Raw genomic sequence first — 21,578 nt, 5'->3', positions numbered from 1 at the left:
CTGTCGAATGAATTGTTCTAATATACAAAAAAAAAAAAAAAAGAGTTTATAATTTTATTGTGCCATTTAACCTAATAAGTGTAAGGTCAACATCATACCAAACTTGTCAATCACAAATTCTGTTTAAATGACTGACTTTCGCAGAATCAGCTGAAGTAAAACCAGTAATATCATCATGGCTAAGTTTGACTTTCATCTTAAATATAATCATATTTATATAAATACGTTAAATATCTCAGCATATTCCATGGGTTTAAATGTCAACTTACAATATTAGGAACTCTTAAAATCTGCTTCCAAGCCCCCAAAGAGAGTCTCAAATGTCACTCTGTTCAGTTCAGTTCAGTTCAGTCGCTCAGTCGTGTCCGACTCTACAACCCCATGAATCGCAGCACGCCAGGCCTCCCTGTCCATCACCAACTCCCAGAGTTCACTCAAACTCACATCCATCGAGTCGGTGATGCCATCCAGCTATCTCATCCTCTGTCGTCCCCTTTTCCTCCTGTCCCCAATCCCTCCCAGCATCAGGGTCTTTTCCAATGAGTCACCTCTTTGCATGAGGTGGCCAAAGTACTGGAGTTTCAGCTTCACCATCATTCCTTCCAAAGAAATCCCAGGGCTGATCTCCTTCAGAATGGACTGGTTGGATCTCCTTTCAGTCCAAGGGGCTCTCAAGAGTCTTCTCCAACACCACAGTTCAAAAGCATCAATTCTTTGGCACTCAGCCTTCTTCACAGTCCAACTCTCACATCCATACATGACCACAGGAAAAACCATAGCCTTGACTAAACAGACCTTTGTTGGCAAAGTTATGTCTCTGCTTTTGAATATGCTCTCTAGGTTGGACATTACTTTCCTTCCAAGGAGTAAGCTAAGAACAAATTTAAAAAAAAGTAATTAAAAATAAACTTTTAGCAAAGGATGAAATATGATATATTAATGTCAAAGTGAGGTTGCTCGGCTCATCACCTATTGTCAGAGTCACCATCCCTTTAAATGTGAAACTCCTCTTTGGAAAGAGAATATCTATCTACCTTATCAACAATGTTTGTGATCACTTTGTAATTCTACAAAGAGAGTGGGGCATGGAAATGGGTGTGTTGATCACTTTAGAAACATTTATTTTTTCCCAAATGGGGAAAAATTAATTCAGCAAGACATTTAACAAGTGATGGGCTACTAAAAACAAGTAGCTAAAATCCCAAGATGTTTTATAGAAACAAGTGCATATATTTTGCAAAATCACCTTAACACAATAAATTTATCAAATTATTAATTGTTTTATTCAAATGTGATTACATTTTAGATGAGACACAGAGATCTTTAATTAGTTTTCTAATAAAATTCATTTTGAAGCTTTTATGAGTTCATTAGTTTACTTTATATTTATAAATGGAGCCATTATATAATCTGATTTGGTTTTTTTAATTCAAAAACTATTTTTTGATCGAGTGACATAAAAATTTGTTACCCAGAAGTAAGGTTTTCTGGTTTTATAAAGACTCCTTTGTTCTTAGAGATGAAGGATGGGTAACACTGTGGTTCTCAAAGGAGAGTCCTTGGACCAGCAGCATCTCTATCACCTGAGAACTTAGCAGAAATGCAGATTTTCAGGCAGCACCCCAGACCCGCTGAATCAGAATTGTGGGGTGGAGCCCAAAAGTCTATATTCCAACAAGCCCTCCAGGTGATTCTGCAGTTGCTAAAGCTGAAGAACCTCTGCATAGAGGTTGCTTGGTCTAAGGCCTTTGCAATAGGAAGGGAGCCTGTTTGACAGTGTGCTTTCGGTAGCTCCGAGCAAAACAACTGGTGACCTTCTCATACCTCTAATCTAGTTTGTTCTGAATAGTTGATGGTTTTCAACTATTCAAAATAGTGCACATTGTGTAACCTGAAATTGTAGGCTATGTGAGTAATAAGTGAGATAGTATCTGTACAGAGCTTAGTGAGCTTATGTGTGCTATGCCTCACACATGCAGGACTTTATGTTAATGTAGATAATTGATATTCAGACTATAAGTTTTAATTTATATTTTTCCCTCATAGCAAAATAAATCTATAAAACCCATAAAATATCCCATTCATTATACATTCATAAATATTTAAGCCTAAGAGGAGTTTAGAGACTACCCAGTTCGAGCCCCTCATTTTACAGATGAGAAAACCAAAGCCTGGGGAGGCTGAATGATAGGTGAAAAGTCTCTTAGGAAGTGATAGGAAAAACATTAGAAGCCACAGCTACAATCCCTGGACTAGTATCTTATAGAAGAAGCCTTTCATGTTGTACTCACCACTACAACAGCACTGCTTGATCTGGAATTTTCTCCTTTGCCATTACTAATTATCACCCAGTACTAATCTCTCCATCACTCCCTCGTGTGTGTGTGTGTGTGTTAGTTGCTCATTCGCGTCTGACTCTTTGTGACCCTATGGACTGTGGCCTGTCAGGCTCCTCTGTCCATGGAATTCTCCAGGCAAGAATTCTGGAGTGGGTTGCCATACCCGTCTCCAGGAGAACTCCCAACCCGGGATAGAACCTGGGTCTCCTGCGTGCAGGCAGATTCTTTACAATCTGAGCCAATAGGGAAGCCCCCCTTCATGTGTGAACTGACACTATTATTCAGAATTGCAAAGCTATTAGATTTAAAGCTTTCTGGCCTACATAGGCCTCAGTTCAGTTCAGTTCAGTCACTCAGTCGTGTCTGACTCTTTGCGACCCCATGAATCACAGCACGCCAGGCCTCCCTGTCCATCACCAACTCCCGGAGTTCACTCAAATTCACGTCCATCGAGTCAGTGATGCCATCCAACCATCTCATCCTCTGTCATCCCCTTCTCCTCCTGCCCCCAATCCCTCCCAGCATCAGAGTCTTTTCCAATGAGTCAACTCTTCACATGAGGTGGCCAAAGTACTGGAGTTTCAGCATTAGCATCATTCCTTCCAAAGAACACCCAGGACTGATCTCCTTCAGAATGGACTGGTTGGATCTCCTTGCAGTCCAAGGGACTCTCAAGAGTCTTTTACAACACCACAGTTCAAAAGCATCAATTCGTCAGTGCTCAGCTTTATTCACAGTCCAACTCTCACATCCATACATGACCACTGGAAAAACCATAGCCTTGACTAGACGGACCTTTGTTGGCAAAGTAATGTCTCTGCTTTTGAATATGCTATCTAGATTGGTCATAACTTTCCTTCCAAGGAGTAAGCGTCTTTTGATTTCATGGCTGCAATCACCATCTGCAGTCATTTTGGAGCCCAGAAAAATAGTCTGACACTGTTTCCCCATCTATTTGCCAGGAAGTGATGGGACTAGATGCCATGATCTTTGTTTTCTGAATGCTGAGTTTTAAGCCAACTTTTTCACTCTCCTCTTTCACTTTCATCAACAGGCTTTTTAGTTCCTCTTCACTTTCTGCCATAAGGGTGGTGTCATCTGCATATCTGAGGTTATTGATATTTCTCCTGGCAATCTTGATTCCAGCTTGTGCTTCTTCCAGTCCAGTGTTTCTCATGATGTACTCTGCATATAAGTTAAATAAGCAGAGTGACAATATACAGCCCTGACATATTCCTTTTCCTATTTGGAACCAGTCTGTTGTTCTATGTCCAGTTCTAACTGTTGCTTCCTGACCTGCATACAGGTTTCTCAAGAGGCTGGTCAGGTGGTCTGCTAAAAAGAAAAGGTAAAATATGTATGCGCAAAAGCCACAGATTTCTACAACAGTTAGTGAAATACTGAAATACTGTAGTGTATCCATAGTCACTTTTTATTTCATGTTGTGGTCTAGAAAATAAGCATGCAAGAAACCAACTTTCAACAATTATGTTATTCTGAAGAAAGTCTTTGGGTTAACCCCAGCTCTTTATAACTCTGAAATTCACTAAATTATACAGCAGCACGTGAACGAAACTTCATACGGAAGTAAGGGGAAGACGTTTGTAAATATAAAAAGAAAGAAATCTATTTTAACTAGAAAAGCCTTCAGAGACATAATTTTTATTATCTCCTTTTACTTTATAGTGCCTAAAATATTCCTTAGACATGAAAAAAATATAGGAAATAAAATTTACAAAATCACAGTATGAAAATTCATTTTGAAACTTCCAATTATGTATAGTATTGTATGATTTTGAATGTATTTTCTTCATTGTATTTACATATAACATATTCAAAGTTATTTAGCAGTAGCAACATGTCTTAGACAAACACCATCCATTAACGTAGTGCATTCTGCTCCTTCCAGAGACCTAGTTATCCCCAGTTTCAAAACTTCATGTGGTATTTTCTACATTACAGAACATGAAAGTGTGCTGTACTCATGACTGGCATGAACATTAATGACACACCATTACTTGCACCTCCTTAATTGACTTTCATATTAAGGCTTTAACAGAAGGAAGTAGAGGATCTGTGGCTTACATAGAAAAATTACTACATTGTAAGCTGAGCACTGAACAAGAATCTCATCCTAATTCATCATTAGGCGAAAAGCCTGAGGAACTGAAAGAATCAGCTATGCTTTTTCCAGTTTCCAAATGCTTGAAGAAGTTTTACATTAATGGCTTTTGATGCTTTTAATGATGTCAAGGATGGGATTTAATTGCCTTATTAATTCTCTTGATTTGCTGCCAAATGTTAAAGGCAATTTGTGATTACTAAGCTAATCTTTTCTGATTATGAAAATCCATTATAGGAAGAAAAATATAAAATTCAGAAAAGTGGAAATGATTTATAAAAATGTTAGAATATATTTAAAAGAACAGAATGTTTGGACATGGGTTTAAAATTCCTCTGAAAGGATTTGTTATGAGATTGGAAGATATCTTTGTGTATATTAATATTTAAACTGTTGTTTCATCCTTAAATTACAGAGATAGTGCTGTTCATTTTTAAAACTCTTCTCAAACTTCCCAACCACAATCACAACACTCTGATGTGATAAACCTGAGTGATTTATTTAATCTTACTGCCCTAATCAACTCACAAGATCTCTGTTGTCTCAGATCTTAGAGCCTGGAAAAACCCAGTTATTAATTCCTTATTATCCTTTCCCGAAATTCTCTGGTTTGCTGACATGCTAATAAGATTCCAAGAATGTTCTAAAGAAAGCAAAAGCAAAATCACCACTAAAAATGATTGTGTTCCGAACTTACAGATTGTTTCTTTTTTCTCCCTTCTCCCTGAATTCATTTTCAACTGAAATAAATTCTGTCCTTGAATGTGTGTACATAACTCCTTGGGCAGGCTGTATTCACTTATCATCAAATACAAATATTAAAAGCCTTAAAGATCTTAAATCCTAATTCAAATTACCTTTGCCAGCATACCAAATACCTCAGGGTAGGTGTATTAAAAGCTCTAAAATGATTCTGCTTTTACTTTTTAGCCAAATGGACATGTTTTATTCAGGATCCCTAAATAAAATCCTTATTCAGCTCATCCACATTACCTTTGAAGACTTCTCTTTCTTTCCCTCATTCCTTCACCCTTCCCAGCCCTTCACCTTGGGTACATGCATCTCCTGAGCTCCCTTCCGGCTTGAGGGCTTCAGTGCACTGAGGAACTGCCCCGCCACCCTCTCCAGACAAGAAGCAATGTCTGATCCTCCTTCAGGCGCATCATTTCTTTACCAGGGAAAACTTATGCGATCTCCCTGATCCTCATGATTCCCCCCTCCCCTGCCCCGAATCTATATCTCTTGGCATTCCAGCCTTTCCTCTGCAGCTGGTATTGCAGATGCCATTTTAAATTTAATTGTATAATTCTTTATTATTGCCTCTATCACTTCAGCAGTACTGAAGTCAGGGGGATCATGCTGTTTTTTCCCATTATTAACCTCAAACATCTATGCATCTGCCACAAAGTGGGTACACACACTCTGTCAACTGAATGACAATAAATGAGTGACTGTCCAGGGCACATAAACAGAGGCAGGCAGCCAAAGGACTGGACACAGGAGTAAGCACAGACCAGCCCTTATCAACTCTCTAGCAGTTAGCATTCATACTTGCCTAAATTTCTGTACAATCTTTGTATTCCAAAAGATTTATAAGACATTCTGAAATACACACACATACACATGATTACACAAACACCTGAGCATGCACACACACACACAGGTATCAGTGTTTCTGGTAGATAAGATGGCTGCATTCAGCAGCAAGAAATCAGGCTTTTAAAAAATAACCCTTCTTTTCAAAAAATCTTTGAAAGTTAAAAGAATTACTCTGCATTATGATCCTGAATAAAAAGTTGAAGGATTAGCTAGACCTCAAGATGGAGGAAGGTGGTAAAAATTCCAGTTGGTGGACGCAGACAACAGATTTCCAGCCGTATCTTCCTTCTGGCACCTTCATGAGATGGTAGAATAGAGCAGAGAGCTTAATTAAAAGGAAATAATTACCTATAAGTTTTAATATGCATTTTGTTTTTTTTAAACTATATTCCCATGTGCTATGTTTGGGGCTAGTGCACGGGAACAACCCAGAGGGATGGTATGGGGAGGGAGGAGGGAGGAGGGTTCAGGATGGGGAACACATGTATACCTGTAGCGGATTCATTTTGATATTTGGCAAAACTAATACAATTTGTAAAATTTAAAAATAAAATAATATTTAAAAAAAAACAGAGCCAGATTCTGCAAACAGAAAACCTGCTTCACACTGGCTGTATAGCCCTGACTGTCCTCTCCAGCCCTTAGTTTCTCCACATGAAAAATGGGAATAATCCTAGCAAATGCCACTGGAAATAAAAGTGATCAGGTAGAGAAAGTAGGTAGTCTGATGCCTGGCCACAGAGCATTGCTCCCTTCTCCTTTCCCTCTACCTGTCTGCTGGCAAAATTCCAGTGTTTACATTGAGAGCCTCTGGATTATCTGGGTTTCTGTGTGATGTAATTATGCTGGCAGTCATTTGCTTTAACTAAAAGAAATTAAAAGTAACTTTGAAAGGGAGAAAAAGTTTTTTCTTTCCATTCTCAAGAATAAAGCAGCTTAATGTTTGCATGTGAAAGGCAGATACAAAAATACATATTTGATTATAAAACCCATCCTTGGATTTTGTGCTAGGCTATGTTTTCACCGGGAAAAACTTTTTTTTTTCTTTTTCTTAAAAGCAATACTTTTCTGAGATTCTTTTCCTCTCTCTCTCTCTCTCTCTCACACACACCCCTTTCTCCCTCTACTCCTTCCTCTCAAAAACATATCCTTCATTTCTATACTTCCTCAGAAGTGGAGAATGCAGTTGCTCTCAAAACCTCTAAAGAATTCACTAGTATTAAAGCTCCAGTTAAGTCTCGCCACTGTTTGGTCACAGGGTTTTTCATTCTGTCCAAAGCCGATTGTAGGTCTTGTAACACATCTCTGTAGCTGTTTCCATAGTGAGCACTCCAAGTATAAAGAAAATCATAGGCAGGTTTCCACATCATCTATACAGAAAAAAAAATTAGACTAGTTTGTAAATAAGTCAGAGAGGAAAAGAGATGCTTTAAAAAAGGGTTAATAAGGCTCTTAAAATTTGAAAACAGAATACTAATTATATGTAAATATATATATGCATATCTACACACACTTATTTAATGTCATAGATGATGCTCAGTCACACATTCAGGTGCAACTCTTTGTGACCCCACGGACTATAGTCTGCAAGGCTACTCTGTCCCTGGAATTTTCCAGGCAAGAATATTGGAGTGGGCTGCCATTTCCTCATCCAGGGGATTTTCCCAACCCAGGGATCAAACCTGTGTCTACTGTATCTCCTGCACTGGCAGGTGGGTTCCTTACCCCTAGTACCACCTGGCAAGCCCAATACCACAGAAAATATGTTTTAATAACTATCACTCCTCTGTTATATCCCTGTGTTTCTAAAACTATAGATTTAAAAAAAAAAACAGTGACCATAAATAGGGCCTTTTTTTTCTAGATTCATCTAAACACTGCTCATTTTCTTCATGTGAATTCCTTATGCAATTTTTTTACTATAACAAATACTACTGAGATAAACTTTTCACTCTCTGACACATTTTTAAGGTGTAAGTCATAACTTTTTTATTGTTATATATATCTGTGGTGATCTTTACCACACCATATATAACAAGAAGGAGCTAAACAGTATATCTAATGCTTTAAGTCATTGTATTTGAGCAAGTCTCAGTTCAGATCAGTCACTCAGTCATGTCCAACTCTTAGTGACCCCATGGACTGCAGCATGCCAGGCCTCCCTGTCCATCACCAACTCCCAGAGCTTATTCAAACTCATGTCCAGAGTTGGCAACACCATCCAACCATCTCATCCTCTGTCGTCCCCTTCTCCTCCTGCCTTCAAACTCTCCCAGCATGAGGGTCTTTTCCAGTGAGTCAGTTCTTTGCATCAGGTGGCCAAAGTATTGGTGCTTCAGCTTCAGCATCAGTTCTTCCAATGAATATTCAGGACTGATTTCCTTTAGGATAGACTGGTTGGATCTCCTTGCAGTCCAAGGGACTCTCAAGAGTATTCTCCAACACCACAGTTCAAAAGCATCAATTCGTCAGCGCTCAGCTTTCTTTATAGTCCAATTCTTACATCCATACATGACTACTGGAGAAACCATAGTTTTGAGTAGACGTACCTTTGTTGGCAAAGTAATGCCTCTGCTTTTTAATATGCTGTCTAGGTTGATCATAGCTTTTCTTCCAAGGAGCAAGCATCTTTTAATTTCATGGCTGCAGTCACCATCTGCAGTGATTTTGGAGCCCCCCAAAAATTCTCTCCCTGTTTCCATTGTTTCCTCATCTATCTGTCATGAACAAGTCTATAAATAAGTAAAAATGTAGCTTCATGATCAAGTCAAAAGGAACACAGAAATATACTTCTCTAATTAAAAAACAATTTAATGATACATTTTAATAACCAAAAGAAGGAGAGATATTCAATACTTCATTGTGCTTTCTCTAAAGCACCTACCCATACTAATGACCTCATTGTTTCCATAGAAATAAATGTACGTCAAAGAGGAACCTCACAAAACAGCGTGTATATAATGGTAACCAAGGCAACCAGCCTCAGAGAGAATAGAGACAAAGGCTGACCAAATAAGACAAACTGCAGAAAACATACACACAGACACATAGCCACGTTAAAATGCATTTTTTTCTAGGATAATAAAAAAATGAACCCTGTACTTGTAGTGGGAATATTTGGAATATAAACTTTGTTACTTGCTACTTTCTTGGGTTCGCTAAACTAATTCATTTGTGATTTTATCACTTTCAAAGTGCAGGAACACAGACTGTGACATATTATGCAGAGCTGCCCCTTTAAAATAGAGCCTCCAGTAACAGTAATATCACGTGAAGCAGGGCCTTGAGATCTAATTGTCATCCTCCACTGATATCCCCATATACTCTGCATTGAAGCTAACAGAATGAAAGACCTAAATAAGGAGTTCTGCTATGTTTCATTTCAATCTATATATTAATAAAAGAGTAGGCATCAAGACAAAAATATAATTTGATGTTATTTATTCAAATGGCATTCCTGGGAAGCCATGAACACCTGTATTTTCACCTCTCCAGGCAAAGCTTGATTCTTCAGGATACTGAATGGAAGATAATTATCAGTTAAACCATATTGATGTGGTCTTGATGCAGCAACAGAAATCACACCGTATTTCTGTATATAAGATTTATCCTCACCAGGCTGATTTATAAAGAACTGTATCTTCCATCACTGGCAAACTGTGAATGAGGTGTTCTCTCATCTACTTTCCTGAACACTCACACTGAAACCAAACTTCCCAAAGTGTAGGTTCCACTAATACTCTGCCATGCAAGATGAGCTGAGGTACAGTAACAGAGCCTTACTGTCAGATTCAGTCTTGCCTATCACTGCCAAGATGCACAGAAACACTAACTACAGAATAGTTTATTCTGTACTGGGTATATCTCAGTTAAGTTCTGTTCAGTCACTCAGTCGTGTCCGACTCTTTGTGACCCCATGGACTGCAGCACGCCAGGCCTCCCTGTCCATCACCAACTCCCGGAGCTTATTCAAACTCATGTCCTTCGCATTCGTGATGTCATCCAACCATCTCATTCTCTGTTGTCCCCTTCTCCTCCTGCCTTTAATCTTTCCCAGCATCAGGGTCTTTTCAAATGAGTCAGTTCTTTGCATCAGGTGACCAAAGTATTGGAATTTCAGCTTTAGCATCAGTCCTTCCAATGAATATGCAGGACTGATTTCCTTTAGGATGGACAGGTTGGATCTCCTTGCAGTCCAAGGGACTCTCAGGAGTCTTTTCCAACACCACAGCTCAAAAGCATCAATTCTTCAGCATTCAACTTTCTTTATAGTCCAATTCTCACATCCATACATGACTATTGGAAAAACTATAGCTTTGACTAGATAGACCTTTGTTGGTCAAGTAATGCCTCTGCTTTTTAATATGCTGTCTAAGTTGATCAAAGCTTTTCTTCCAAGGAGCAAGCGTCTTTTAATTTCATGGCTGCTGTCACCATCTGCAATGATTTTGGAGCCCCTAGAATTAAAGTCTCTCACTGTTTCCATTGTTTCTCCATCTATTTGCCATGAAGTGATTGGACCAGATGCCATGATCTTAGTTTTCTAAATGTTGAATTTTAAGCCAACTTTTTCACTCTCCTCTTTTACTTTCAACAAGAGGCTCTTTAGTTCTTCTTCACTTTCTGCCATAAGGGCGGTGTCATCTGCATATCTGAGGTATTGGTACTTCTCCTGGCAATCTTGATTCCAGCTTGTGCTTCTTCCAGCCCAGCATTTCTCATGATGTACTCTGCATATAAGTTAAATAAGCAGGATGACAATATACAGCCTTGAAGTACTCCTTTTCCTATTTGGAACCAGTCTGTTGTTCCATGTCCAGATCTAACTGTTGCTTCCTGACCTACATACTGATTTCTCAAGAGGCAGGTTAGGTGGTCTGGTATTCCCATCTCTTTCAGAATTTTCCACAGTTTGTTGTGATGCACACAGTCAAAGGCTTCGGCGTAGTCAATAAAGCAGAATTAGATGTTTTTCTGGAACTCTTGCTTTTTCCATGATCCAGTGGATGTTGGCAATTTGATCTCTGGTTCCTCTGCCTTTTCTAAATCCATATCTAAATCTATATCCTAAACCTCTGTAAAAGCTTTAAATTTGTAATCTATGTCAAATTCATTTAAAATTCCCTGATGTTCAACTAACTGGCACAGTATTTTTCAACTTTTTATATATTGTTTAAAATGCTAATGTTTATAGCTAAAGACATTTAAGATTTTATTTTAAGCCCCCTGGTGACTGAGTCTGATAAAAAGATGTATTTGATGATGTATTTGATGATATGATATATTTGATGTATAAGATGTATTTGATGATATGATAAACAGCAACTCATTTCATTTCAGTACCAAGATAATGACACAGTACCACAGGGAACAGATGCCTCTAAAGGACAGTAAATGGGTAATTTTCAGGTTGTGCACTACGAGGCAGATTCAAAGTATATGCCTTCACTAACTTTCTTGGGTAGAAAAGCTCTGTTTCAAGTATCTTGTCACAGCACAGCAGATTGCTATGTATAGAAAAGGCCTGAGGCATACTCAGTCATAAAGCAGCCCCTTGGTGCTGTCAGAAGCAGGTAATACACCAAGGTGATATGGGAATTAGAAACTACAGATTCAGAAGTCCAATGGTCTATCTACCTACTTAATAAGGCAGCAGCAGCTGCTGCTGCTGCTAAGTCGCTTCAGTCGTGTCCGACTCTGTGCGACCCCATAGACGGCAGCCCACCAGGCTCCCCCACCCCTGGGATTCTCCAGGCAAGAAAACTGGAGTGGGTTGCCATTTCCTTCTCCAATGCATGAAAGTGAAAAATGAAAGTGAAGTCGCTCAGTCGTGTCTGACTCTTTGCGACCCCATGGACTGCAGCCCACCAGGCTCCTCCATCCATGGGATTTTCCAGGCGAGAGTACTGGAGTGGGGTGCCAAAGGCAGAGGGCCATATAATCCCTTCAAGTTTGGTAATTTGTACTCATAGCATAACAGTATGGCCAGTTTTTGCAATTCAGTGGAATGTGGATAGATTGCTGAGTCCCAGACCCTAATTAGGACCTCTGAAGTGGGAAATGACTTCCCAGGAGTCTCCTGTATTTGTCAGAAATACAAGGACGCATATTGCCCCTACACTCATTAGAAATCCCCTGGAGTCTAAACTATAAGCTACCTAGAAATAGGTATAGTGGTTTTGGACTATAAACACATGATTAACTTCATGATTTGTACTAAAACATGAGCACATTTTGCATCCCGTTTTTGCTCCTATTTGCTGCAAACTAAACCTGGATATTCCTTCAGTGGAAAATGTGTTCTGCTATATATAATATCATTGGTGGCTCTCAATACTGATGACACAGAAATACCACTGTGGCACACATTCAATGAAAATGTTTGAAATACATTGTTGTTACTTATTTCACTTTTTAATCAAAATTATTGAGCAACTGCTATAAGGAATTTTGTTACAAAAAGGAATAAAATGAATATAGCAGAGCTCTTGTTTTTAGAAGCTTTATAGCATGGAAGGGAGATTGATTCTTGTAGAAACACTGGCCCAATGTATGAATAGACAAGATTTGGTAGTAAATAATAATTAAGAAAAATTCAAAACTACTTGCATATTGTAATTCAATGTACGACAAAAAAGTGGCAGTTCCATCAACTGAGAAGCACTATGCTGTAATAGAAAGATGAGCATTGATTTCAGAATCCTGGGTTCATATCCAATTTCCTTTTTCTTTTGGAGTATTCTTGCCTGGAATCCCGTGCAGAGAGGAGCCTGATGGGCTACAGTCCATAGGGTCTCAAAGAGTAGGACATGACTAAAGCAACTTAGCACCATATGGCAGACATGGGATAGTTACAGTAAATGTATCAAATTATCAGAGTTTTGAATGTTTATTCTATAAAACTGATAATACTCTCTCTGTCTGTGTCCAAAACACCTCATGAAGTGTCTGGCATATAGGATGCATTTAATACTTATAAATAGGATATGATTGTACTTTTTGGTGACGAAAAGATAAGCAGTATGGTTTTAGCCTTACTGAGTTTGAAGTAAAACAGGGGCTATCTGTTATCCCCAATAAGAAACTGAAATAGAGAGATGACCTCTAGGGAGCAGGCAAGGGTTTAGCATAATTCATGCTAAAGTGATGGTGAAGAGCATGAGAGTAGAGGAAAACACCAAGGTAGAAAATAAAGGTGTAAAAAGTTTAACCCATAATGAAGTCTACAATTGGGTACCACAATTAAGAAACAGAAGCAATAAAAGGGTGGAGAAAAGCTGGTGTTAGAGTAATAGAAAAATGAAACAGATTGCTTCATGCTGCAAAAGTTAAGGCCTGATAGTATCCCCCAAAGGACATTCAGTGGTTGGCTCACACAAATTTATGTTCATGCAGTCTCCCAATTCCATGTTCAGTGACACACTGGAAAGTTAAAGTCATCCATGTTGGAAGAATTTACACCAAGGAAAGTGGTAAAAGCTATAAATTAGGGCTTTTCCTCCCTGGACAAACTTGTAAAACTACCAGCATGGCACTCTCTCACTGAAGGTGTCTCTCTTCTGTTACTTCTGCTACTTGGAACATCAAGTGATGTGGAAACATGAAATAAAATGGAGAAAATTCAGGATTTTGCCAATTAATAGGACTTTGGTAACCTTGGAGGAGGCAGTTTCAAGAGAGTGGTGAAAGGGAGACTGCAGGTATAAGTAGGTGCCAAGGAACTGGAAGCCACAGAACAAATGGGTCGCATCTGGAATTTGGAAGTTAAAGGAAGAGAGACAACACTAGAAGTAGAGGCAGTGGAAGATAAAACTATGTTTCAAGGGACAATAATCTGTAAAAAGTGATATTATATAACTGAAGGGAGAATTTGGTTTGAATCCTAACTTAGCCAGATGGAGAATTTAGGGCTGCTGAGGATTAAAGAGGCAGCAAATATAATATACTCGAGGTGAAAAGTCAATTTTCTTCAGGCAGAAAAGACATAAACACAGACAAACATTAAAATAATTATGGAGTTGGGGCAGGTAGTTAAGGGGGCAAGTATCAAGAATAATTGAGAAGGGATTAGATCAAAAGCGTATGTTGTAGTTATGTACTTGATACACGGATGAGAAATATTAAATTTGGGGATCTATATTTTCCCTCAAAAAGCAAACCTCTGCCAAGCACAGTAAATATAACTTTTTCTATATTAAGATTTGCCTTAACAAAGCATGATAGAAGTCCAGCTTTCATCAATGCAATAGTCTAATCAGTTGTTTGTTGTCCTATATGGTATAGATATATGACAATAGGGCTCAAATTCTTAAATACTTACATTTTTCTTTCTTCAGCACTTTTTATTATCTAAAATATTTCTAGTTTTCTTAGCAAGTGAATATATGTTATCACAGGCAAAGACAGAAAACATAACTTGCATACATTAATTAACTATGGCCTTTATGTCCATCACCAACTCGATGGATATGAGTTTGAGCAAGCTCCGGGAGTTGGTGATGGACAGGAAAGCCTGGCGTGCTGCAGTCCATGGGGTCGCAAAGAGTCAGACACAACTGAGTGACTGAACTGAACTGAAATGGTGGACTTTATGAAATTATATCCAAATATACATACACAGTAAGACAACAAAGGATTCTAAACTTTATAATAAATTAAAGAGAAAACAAAATTATTTTCTCTGGAAAAGTTTGAATGAATAAAATGAGTAGAATAAACAATTTTCTTTCTAGGATGATCTAAGTTAAATCTAAAAAAAAATTGGAAATGAGTTGTAGACTGCCAAGAACTCTTCCAGGTTTATGTTATCTTATATCTATTCAGTGGATTAAAAATAGTTCTTCCTCTCTTGCTCAATGCTATGATTTAAGGAAAGATATTCAGGAACTCTGCACTAAATGCTCTGACTAATCAAAAGGACAACATGCTCTTGAAGGTTTGTTTTTGTTGAATTTTTTCCTAACGACAAAACAATTTCCATCAGCCTTCTCATCTTTATCATAAATATTTGACACAGAATATCATAAATATTTGACATCATTCTCATCTCTTTACTCTTACTTAGACTTTTCATGTTAACTTCATGGTGTTTATGGGTTCATCTTTGAATAGGAAGCATGAGGCTGATGAAAGCCAAGAGTTGTTAATTTCTCATCTCTGTGCTATGATCTCTTTGTATAAAGGGCAGCAGCATCAGTAAAACGTTTAACCTATGAAGTCTGAGCAGTTTCCAAATCCTCAGAATTTTTATAGTAGGAATATGTCTTTGATTTATCTTTCAGATACTAGAAGACAAATAAAAAGGTAAAGGAGCAGTGAAAAAATGGTGTGTGATGCGAAAAGAAATGAAACAGGATAGAGTTTTCCAAATTTAGAGTGCTTGTTCCTAAAAGCCAATCAGACGAATTAGATAATGCACTAGATAATGAAATGCAACATGAACAAAAGCAATTCAAATTGAGCAAAGCATTCTTCATCTTATTTTAGCTCATAAAATATGAATAGTATAAAGAATGCAAGTGGTTTTAACTACGTTGAGATAATTACATTTTGCCACATTAAAGAATTAATAATCCACCTACTTTCCTCATGAAACTATAGAAGCAATGTTTCATTTTAAGCACAATTATCTGACGTATCAAGGCAAATTTGCCTCATTAGTGATTATTATATGCATTCTATCTTCAGTGCATCATTTACAATATCCAGGTGGTCCTTCCATCACCTGTAGTTGGTAAGTACATAAATATTACTAAAGAGGAGGTTGCCATTATCTTCAGAAAAGAAGGGAGACTAACATATCAGGGGTCACTATTTCCTTAGAAAGGAGACAGCACTTGGACTTGGTTAAAATTTGACCTAAGATTCTCTTGGAAAAGTCTCTTTGGGCAGAGACAGCTGTGTTTGCTCTAGAAATAACCTCTTCAAACTTCAGGGATTACGCATGAGCCAGAAGAAGACAGAAGACCCATTCCTTGCTACTACATCAAAATAGTCTAACATCTTAGGAAAACCGAGGTAGGAAAACCTAGGTAGGAAACGAGTCCTGGTCACCTGGCTATAAATATGAGGCCATTTCACTAAAGTATTATCACAAATTTATTTCAGTATTAGATTTTTAATAAATACTAATTTAAGTCTTATAATTAGCTAGGCTTTGGTTTTCTGATTTTTTTTTTGTGATCATTAATAATAAAACTTGATAGAGAAAAATCTAAATTCTAATACAAATATTAGTGTTTATAAATACATTTAAAAATATCTTTGTAATATTTAACCTAATATGACTATGACTTCTATTTGATTTTTAGTGTGGTAATCAGATACATCATTGTTGCTGTTTAGTCACTCAGTTGTATCCAACTCTTTGTGACCCCAGGGACTGTAGCCCTCCAGGCTCATCTGTCTGTGGAATTTCCCAGGCAGGAATACTGGAGTGAGTTGCCATCTCTTATACCAAGGGATCTTCTTGTCCCATGGGTCAAATCCACATTTCCTGCATTGGCAGGTGGATTCTTTACCACTGAGCCACCTGGGAACCCAATTAGATATATAATGCAGAATTAAGCCAAATATCATAGGAATACATTACACTGTGATGTCTTTTTTCTTTATTCTATCATCTAAAAAAGAAGGAGTGTATATTTTTAGAATTACAGATTATAGCACCAAGTATTATAGTACTCTACAAAATAAACCATGATAGTCCACATGCTATGTCACTGTGCCAGATCTCTAGTACAAACAGTGAAGATCTGAGAAATTATTCTACTCACTTTACCACTGGTAGATAAATTTTCATATAATATTTTCTGTTTTTAAACAAACTATTAATATATTTCTTACTGTAAAACAGCAGCAAACCATAGACATAAGCACCAAGGCTAGACCTGAGCCAGGCCGAGATACAAAACCAGGCAATACCACATCCTATAAGCAGAGTCCATATGTTGCAGTGTGAACCAGAAAACCATAAGAGTACAAGGATGTTCCTTTTACTTTTTAAAAAATATATTTTCCAAAGAAAATTAAATGTTGTTAAGCCAGTAATAAAAATCTGATCAGCCAGGTTTTTTTTTCCCTCATTTTTTCCATGCATTACCATTTGCCAGTCTCTCAGAAAAGAAGGTTTACAATCACTGTGGATTTTTCCCTTATCTACATTCTTTCTATGGTTACTCTTGGCTATATTACTTAAAAATTAGTATACTTCATTCCCTTTTTGAAAATCACACATTGTCACACAGTTGTCAAATTCACCTATTCCTCTTAGACAAAATAATAAATAACATGTATTTAGCTATTACAATGTGCAAAGCATTGTCACAAATATTTCACATATTTCAATCCTTCAAACATCTGAAGAATAGGAGAGTATTATTTGCTTCATTTTACAAGAAAAAATGATTCCTAAAAACAGTCAAGTAATGTGTCCAAGGTCTTAGGCTAATAGCTGGTAGAGCTAGAACAGAAACCCAGACAAGGAACTTTAACCAATACTTGGGCAGTCATTCACGACTCTCCAAAATATATATGTCCAGCCATATCTCCTCATAATTATTAAAATGACCTCTCTCCTCAAACACTCATATTCTCCTCAGTGGTCTCTAGAAGTCACTGTATCCAGAGCCCTGAAACCTCCTTCTAGTCCTCACCAGTTATTAACATGTTACCTATCCTTCAGGACTAAGATATGCCCTCTGAAAGCTCCTGATTCTTTGATTTTCTTTTATTTAGTTAACTCTGAAAAAAGTTATCATCAGTAGAGCACAGTGAATAGAACTGTGTGTAAAACAAAGCTAGATTTAAATCCTAGTCCTGTCACTGATCTGCCACGTAATTCTGGAGAGCTGACACAAATGTATTCACTCAGTTTGCATATCTGCAAAAAGAAAATGGTTTAATGTCTGCTTTGAAAAGTTTGTTGAAGTAAAGGAGATATTGTAAAGAAAGCGCTCATAATGATTAGATGACATGCAGTAAACATGCAACAACTATTATTCTCATTATTATTTATATTTGCTTATTTTAGCATCTAATCATATATGTCTTTGAAATATAACAATGCAAATATTAACAGTTTATCCCAATTCCCATGACAAATGAAATGTGACTTCAGAGAGAAAAGAATCATATCTTTCATTCTGTGTTTGCTGTAGTTCCTATGTTCCAATGTTGAGAACTGATAATCACAGAAAACATGTTAATTGTATGGATGATTTATATACCGAATAAGGACACAGAGGTGAGAGTCTAAAAAAGTAGGAATAACTCCATATAGAACTTTCATTCAGCTATAAAAATAATAATAAAATTACCTGTTTAAGGATTCCTACTTTACCATATTGAAGCTAGACTTAGAATAAAGTGCTCTGAACACTACAGCAGCCAGTTGGAGAATGAGGAGGGAAAAGATTGTAACTAGAAGATAAGACAGAGAATTATCTTCTCACTGATTAAGTGCAGACGGCAGAACATATAAATATTGGCTGTTACAACTCTCTATAGGTGGATGGTTTCTGAGATGAGAAAATATTACCATTAGGAATGTTGACTTCACTGGACTTTTCTATGGGATGATGGCCCATTTTGGTAAATCAGATAAGAGATCAGCCTCAGCAGGTTTATTGTTGCCTGTTGAAGTGGAGGTGGAGCCCAGTGGGCACGGCCAGAAGGTAGTTTAAAAGGGGAAGTGAACCTTTAGTGTCCTTGGTGAATAAATGTTCACACTGAATAAGATGGAAAGAGCACAGCCTTTATTGTTAGACAGGGGACCAGTGTGAGACAGTTGCTAAGGAAATCACTTATGTCATAAATGGTAATAATCTCCAGAAGGTTAAATAAAGAATACCTAGTTTAGGCTGGTGAGTATCTTGACCCCGAAATCCCCAGCATTCTACTTGTAAAATACAAATGCTTTTAAATATGGACTCATTTTTTAAATATTTTATTGCTACCTATTTTTTAAAATAAATAGGCTCAGAAAAACTCAGAAAAAAATTTTACTAACATTCACAGGAAATTTTTCTTTGTATAGTGTAAATATACATTTTTCTCAAAAGAAATACTCTGAAAAACACGTTTTGCTTATAATCATATTCTGCTGCTGCTACTGCTGCTAAGTCGCTTCAGTCGTGTCCGACTCTGTGCGACCCCATAGATGGCAGCCCACCAGGCTCCCCCGTCCCTGGGATTCTCCAGGCAAGAGCACTGGAGTGGGTTGCCATTTCCTTCTCCAATGCATGAAAGTGAAAATTGAAACTGAAGTCACTCAGTCGTGTCCTACTCTTGTGACCCCATGGACTGCAGCCTACCAGGCTCCTCCATCCATGGGATTTTCCAGGCAAGAGTACTGGAGTGGGGTGCCATTGCCTTCTCCAAAACAGTACTTGTTTACCTCAAAAGAAGGTGTTAAGGGCGAAACAGAATCAAAAAGATACAAGATGGAGGAAAGAAACAGCAGAAGGGCAGCTACAAATTCAACCACAGCAACAACTGTATGGAATGTGAGGGACCCAAACACCCCAGGGAGAACTGGGAGACTGCCAGGATGAAGCTAAACAGCAAAACCCAGCCACACACCAGGACACAGTGCAATGTACATACAAAGACTAAGACAGATTAAAAGGGAAGAGAGACAGAAAAAGATACACTCTGCCAACGGAATGAAAACTGAGGTAGCTATATCAACATCAGAGGTTGTGTAATTTTGCTTTTTATGTAGGAATTGTGACATCATTAGAAAAATTGAATAACTTTTCTTAAAATTTTACTTGGGGAGATGGTTAATTTAAAATTGTTGTTCTCAGAAATCCCCAGAGAGAAGCTTTTTTCATCTTATAAAAGAATAAAAAGTGGCCAAAAGAAAAAGTGGAGAGTGAAAAAGTTGGCTTAAAGCTCAACATTCAGAAAACGAAGATCATGGCATCTGGTCCCACCACTTCTGGGAAATAGATGGGGAAACAGTGGAAACAGTGTCAGACTTTATTTTTCTGGGCTCCAAAATCACTACAGATGGTGACTGCAGCCATGAAATTAAAAGACGCTTACTCCTTGGAAAGAAAGTTATGACCAACCTAGATAGCATATTCAAAAGCAGAGACATTACTTTGCCAACAAAGGTTCGTCTAGTCAAGGCTATGGTTTTTCCTGTGGTCATGTATGGATGTGAGAGTTGGACTGTGAAGAAAGCTGAGCGCCGAAGAATTGATGCTTTTGAACTGTGGTGTTGGACTCTTGAGAGTCCCTTGGACTGCAAAGAGATCCAACCAGTCCATTCTGAAGGAGATCAGCCCTGGGATTTCTTTGGAAGGAATGATGCTAAAGCTGAAACTCCAGTACGTTGGCCACCTCATGCGAAGAGTTGACTCATTGGAAAAGACTCTGATGCTGGGAGGGATTGGGGGCAGGAGGAGAAGGGGACGACAGAGGATGAGATGGCTGGATGGCATCACTGACTCAATGGATGTGAGTCTGAGTGAACTCCGGGAGTTGGTGATGGACAGGGAGGCCTGGTGTGTTGCGATTCATGGGGTCACAAAGAGTCAGACACGACTGAGCAACTGATCTGATCTGAAAAGAAAAATGTGATACTCTTTTTGATAATCCATTCTTAAATTGGCTGAGGTGTTGAGGCAAATTTTGATAGAATCATGACATGGCTTGAAAAAAAGAAAAAAAATAAAATGAGCTTTTTAAATTCCCCGTCCCAAGCATAACTCCCAGCTCTGCCACTCAGCTACTATACTGTATTTGAACGGGTGGTCAATGCGTAGGGGTTAAAGAATAAGGACTCCAAAGTCAAAGGTCTGTGCTCCAAACTTGGTTCTGTGAGTTTCTAGCTATGCACGTTTGAGCAAGTTACTTAGCCTCCCTACAGCTTAGATAACAGTATCCACCCTACAAGTTTTTTGTTCAAAGGATTAAATAAGTTAATTTTTGAACTGTTACTGGAACAGCGACTGGCACAGAGTAAGTGCCAGATAACTGTTAGATAAAATAAAAATAGAACAAAGGAAAAAGGAAGAAGTTGAACAGCAAGAAAAGTGAGTGAAAAGAAGCTGATTGTAGGCACTGGCACACACAGGAGGAAATTTTTTAAATGTGTGTCCACTGAGGAAGTGAGATAAAGGAAATAAAAAGCAGCATGGGAACCACAAGAATTTGTTATCTCCTTGCCCCAGTTTCAATTCCCTCCCTCTGCATACCCTATCCAGAATTAATAAAAGTATGTTTTGAAATCAACTGCTTAACCTGTAAATTAATCTTATTGAAGAATCATCTCCTCCTTAAGAAAAAAATATTGTACAGGTTTTTTTCTTTTTTCAGAGACCTGGAAACCAGCATACATTTACCCTTTACAGTACGTAGTCTAAAAGGTAAAACTTTTATAGATTATTTGGAATAGTTTCTAAACATTTAACCACATGCACCAAAGTGATGGGGGCTTCCCGGGTAAAGCTCAGCGGTAAAGAAGACACCTGCAATGCAGGAGCCGCAGGAGACGTGGGTTCGATCGC

At 38.0% G+C, this 21,578-nt stretch overlaps 1 protein-coding gene across 2 annotated transcripts in view; it reads right to left on the bottom strand.

Moving 5' to 3' along the window:
* Positions 1-6,562: 6,562 nt before the first annotated feature.
* The window catches only part of MACC1 (MET transcriptional regulator MACC1), a 92,853-nt gene continuing 77,837 nt past the window's right edge, over positions 6,563-21,578 (bottom strand). For both annotated transcript variants that reach the window (XM_027539963.1, XM_027539964.1), the window contains one exon: positions 6,563-7,430. In XM_027539963.1, coding sequence (XP_027395764.1) covers positions 7,218-7,430 — 213 coding nt within the window. In that variant the 3' untranslated portion in view covers positions 6,563-7,217. The remainder of the gene's footprint in view (positions 7,431-21,578) is intronic.

The sequence above is a fragment of the Bos indicus x Bos taurus genome, chromosome 4 (assembly GCF_003369695.1).
Source record: "Bos indicus x Bos taurus breed Angus x Brahman F1 hybrid chromosome 4, Bos_hybrid_MaternalHap_v2.0, whole genome shotgun sequence".
NCBI classification, from domain to species: domain Eukaryota; kingdom Metazoa; phylum Chordata; class Mammalia; order Artiodactyla; family Bovidae; genus Bos; species Bos indicus x Bos taurus.
This window is presented reverse-complemented; position numbering and strand designations above follow the sequence as displayed.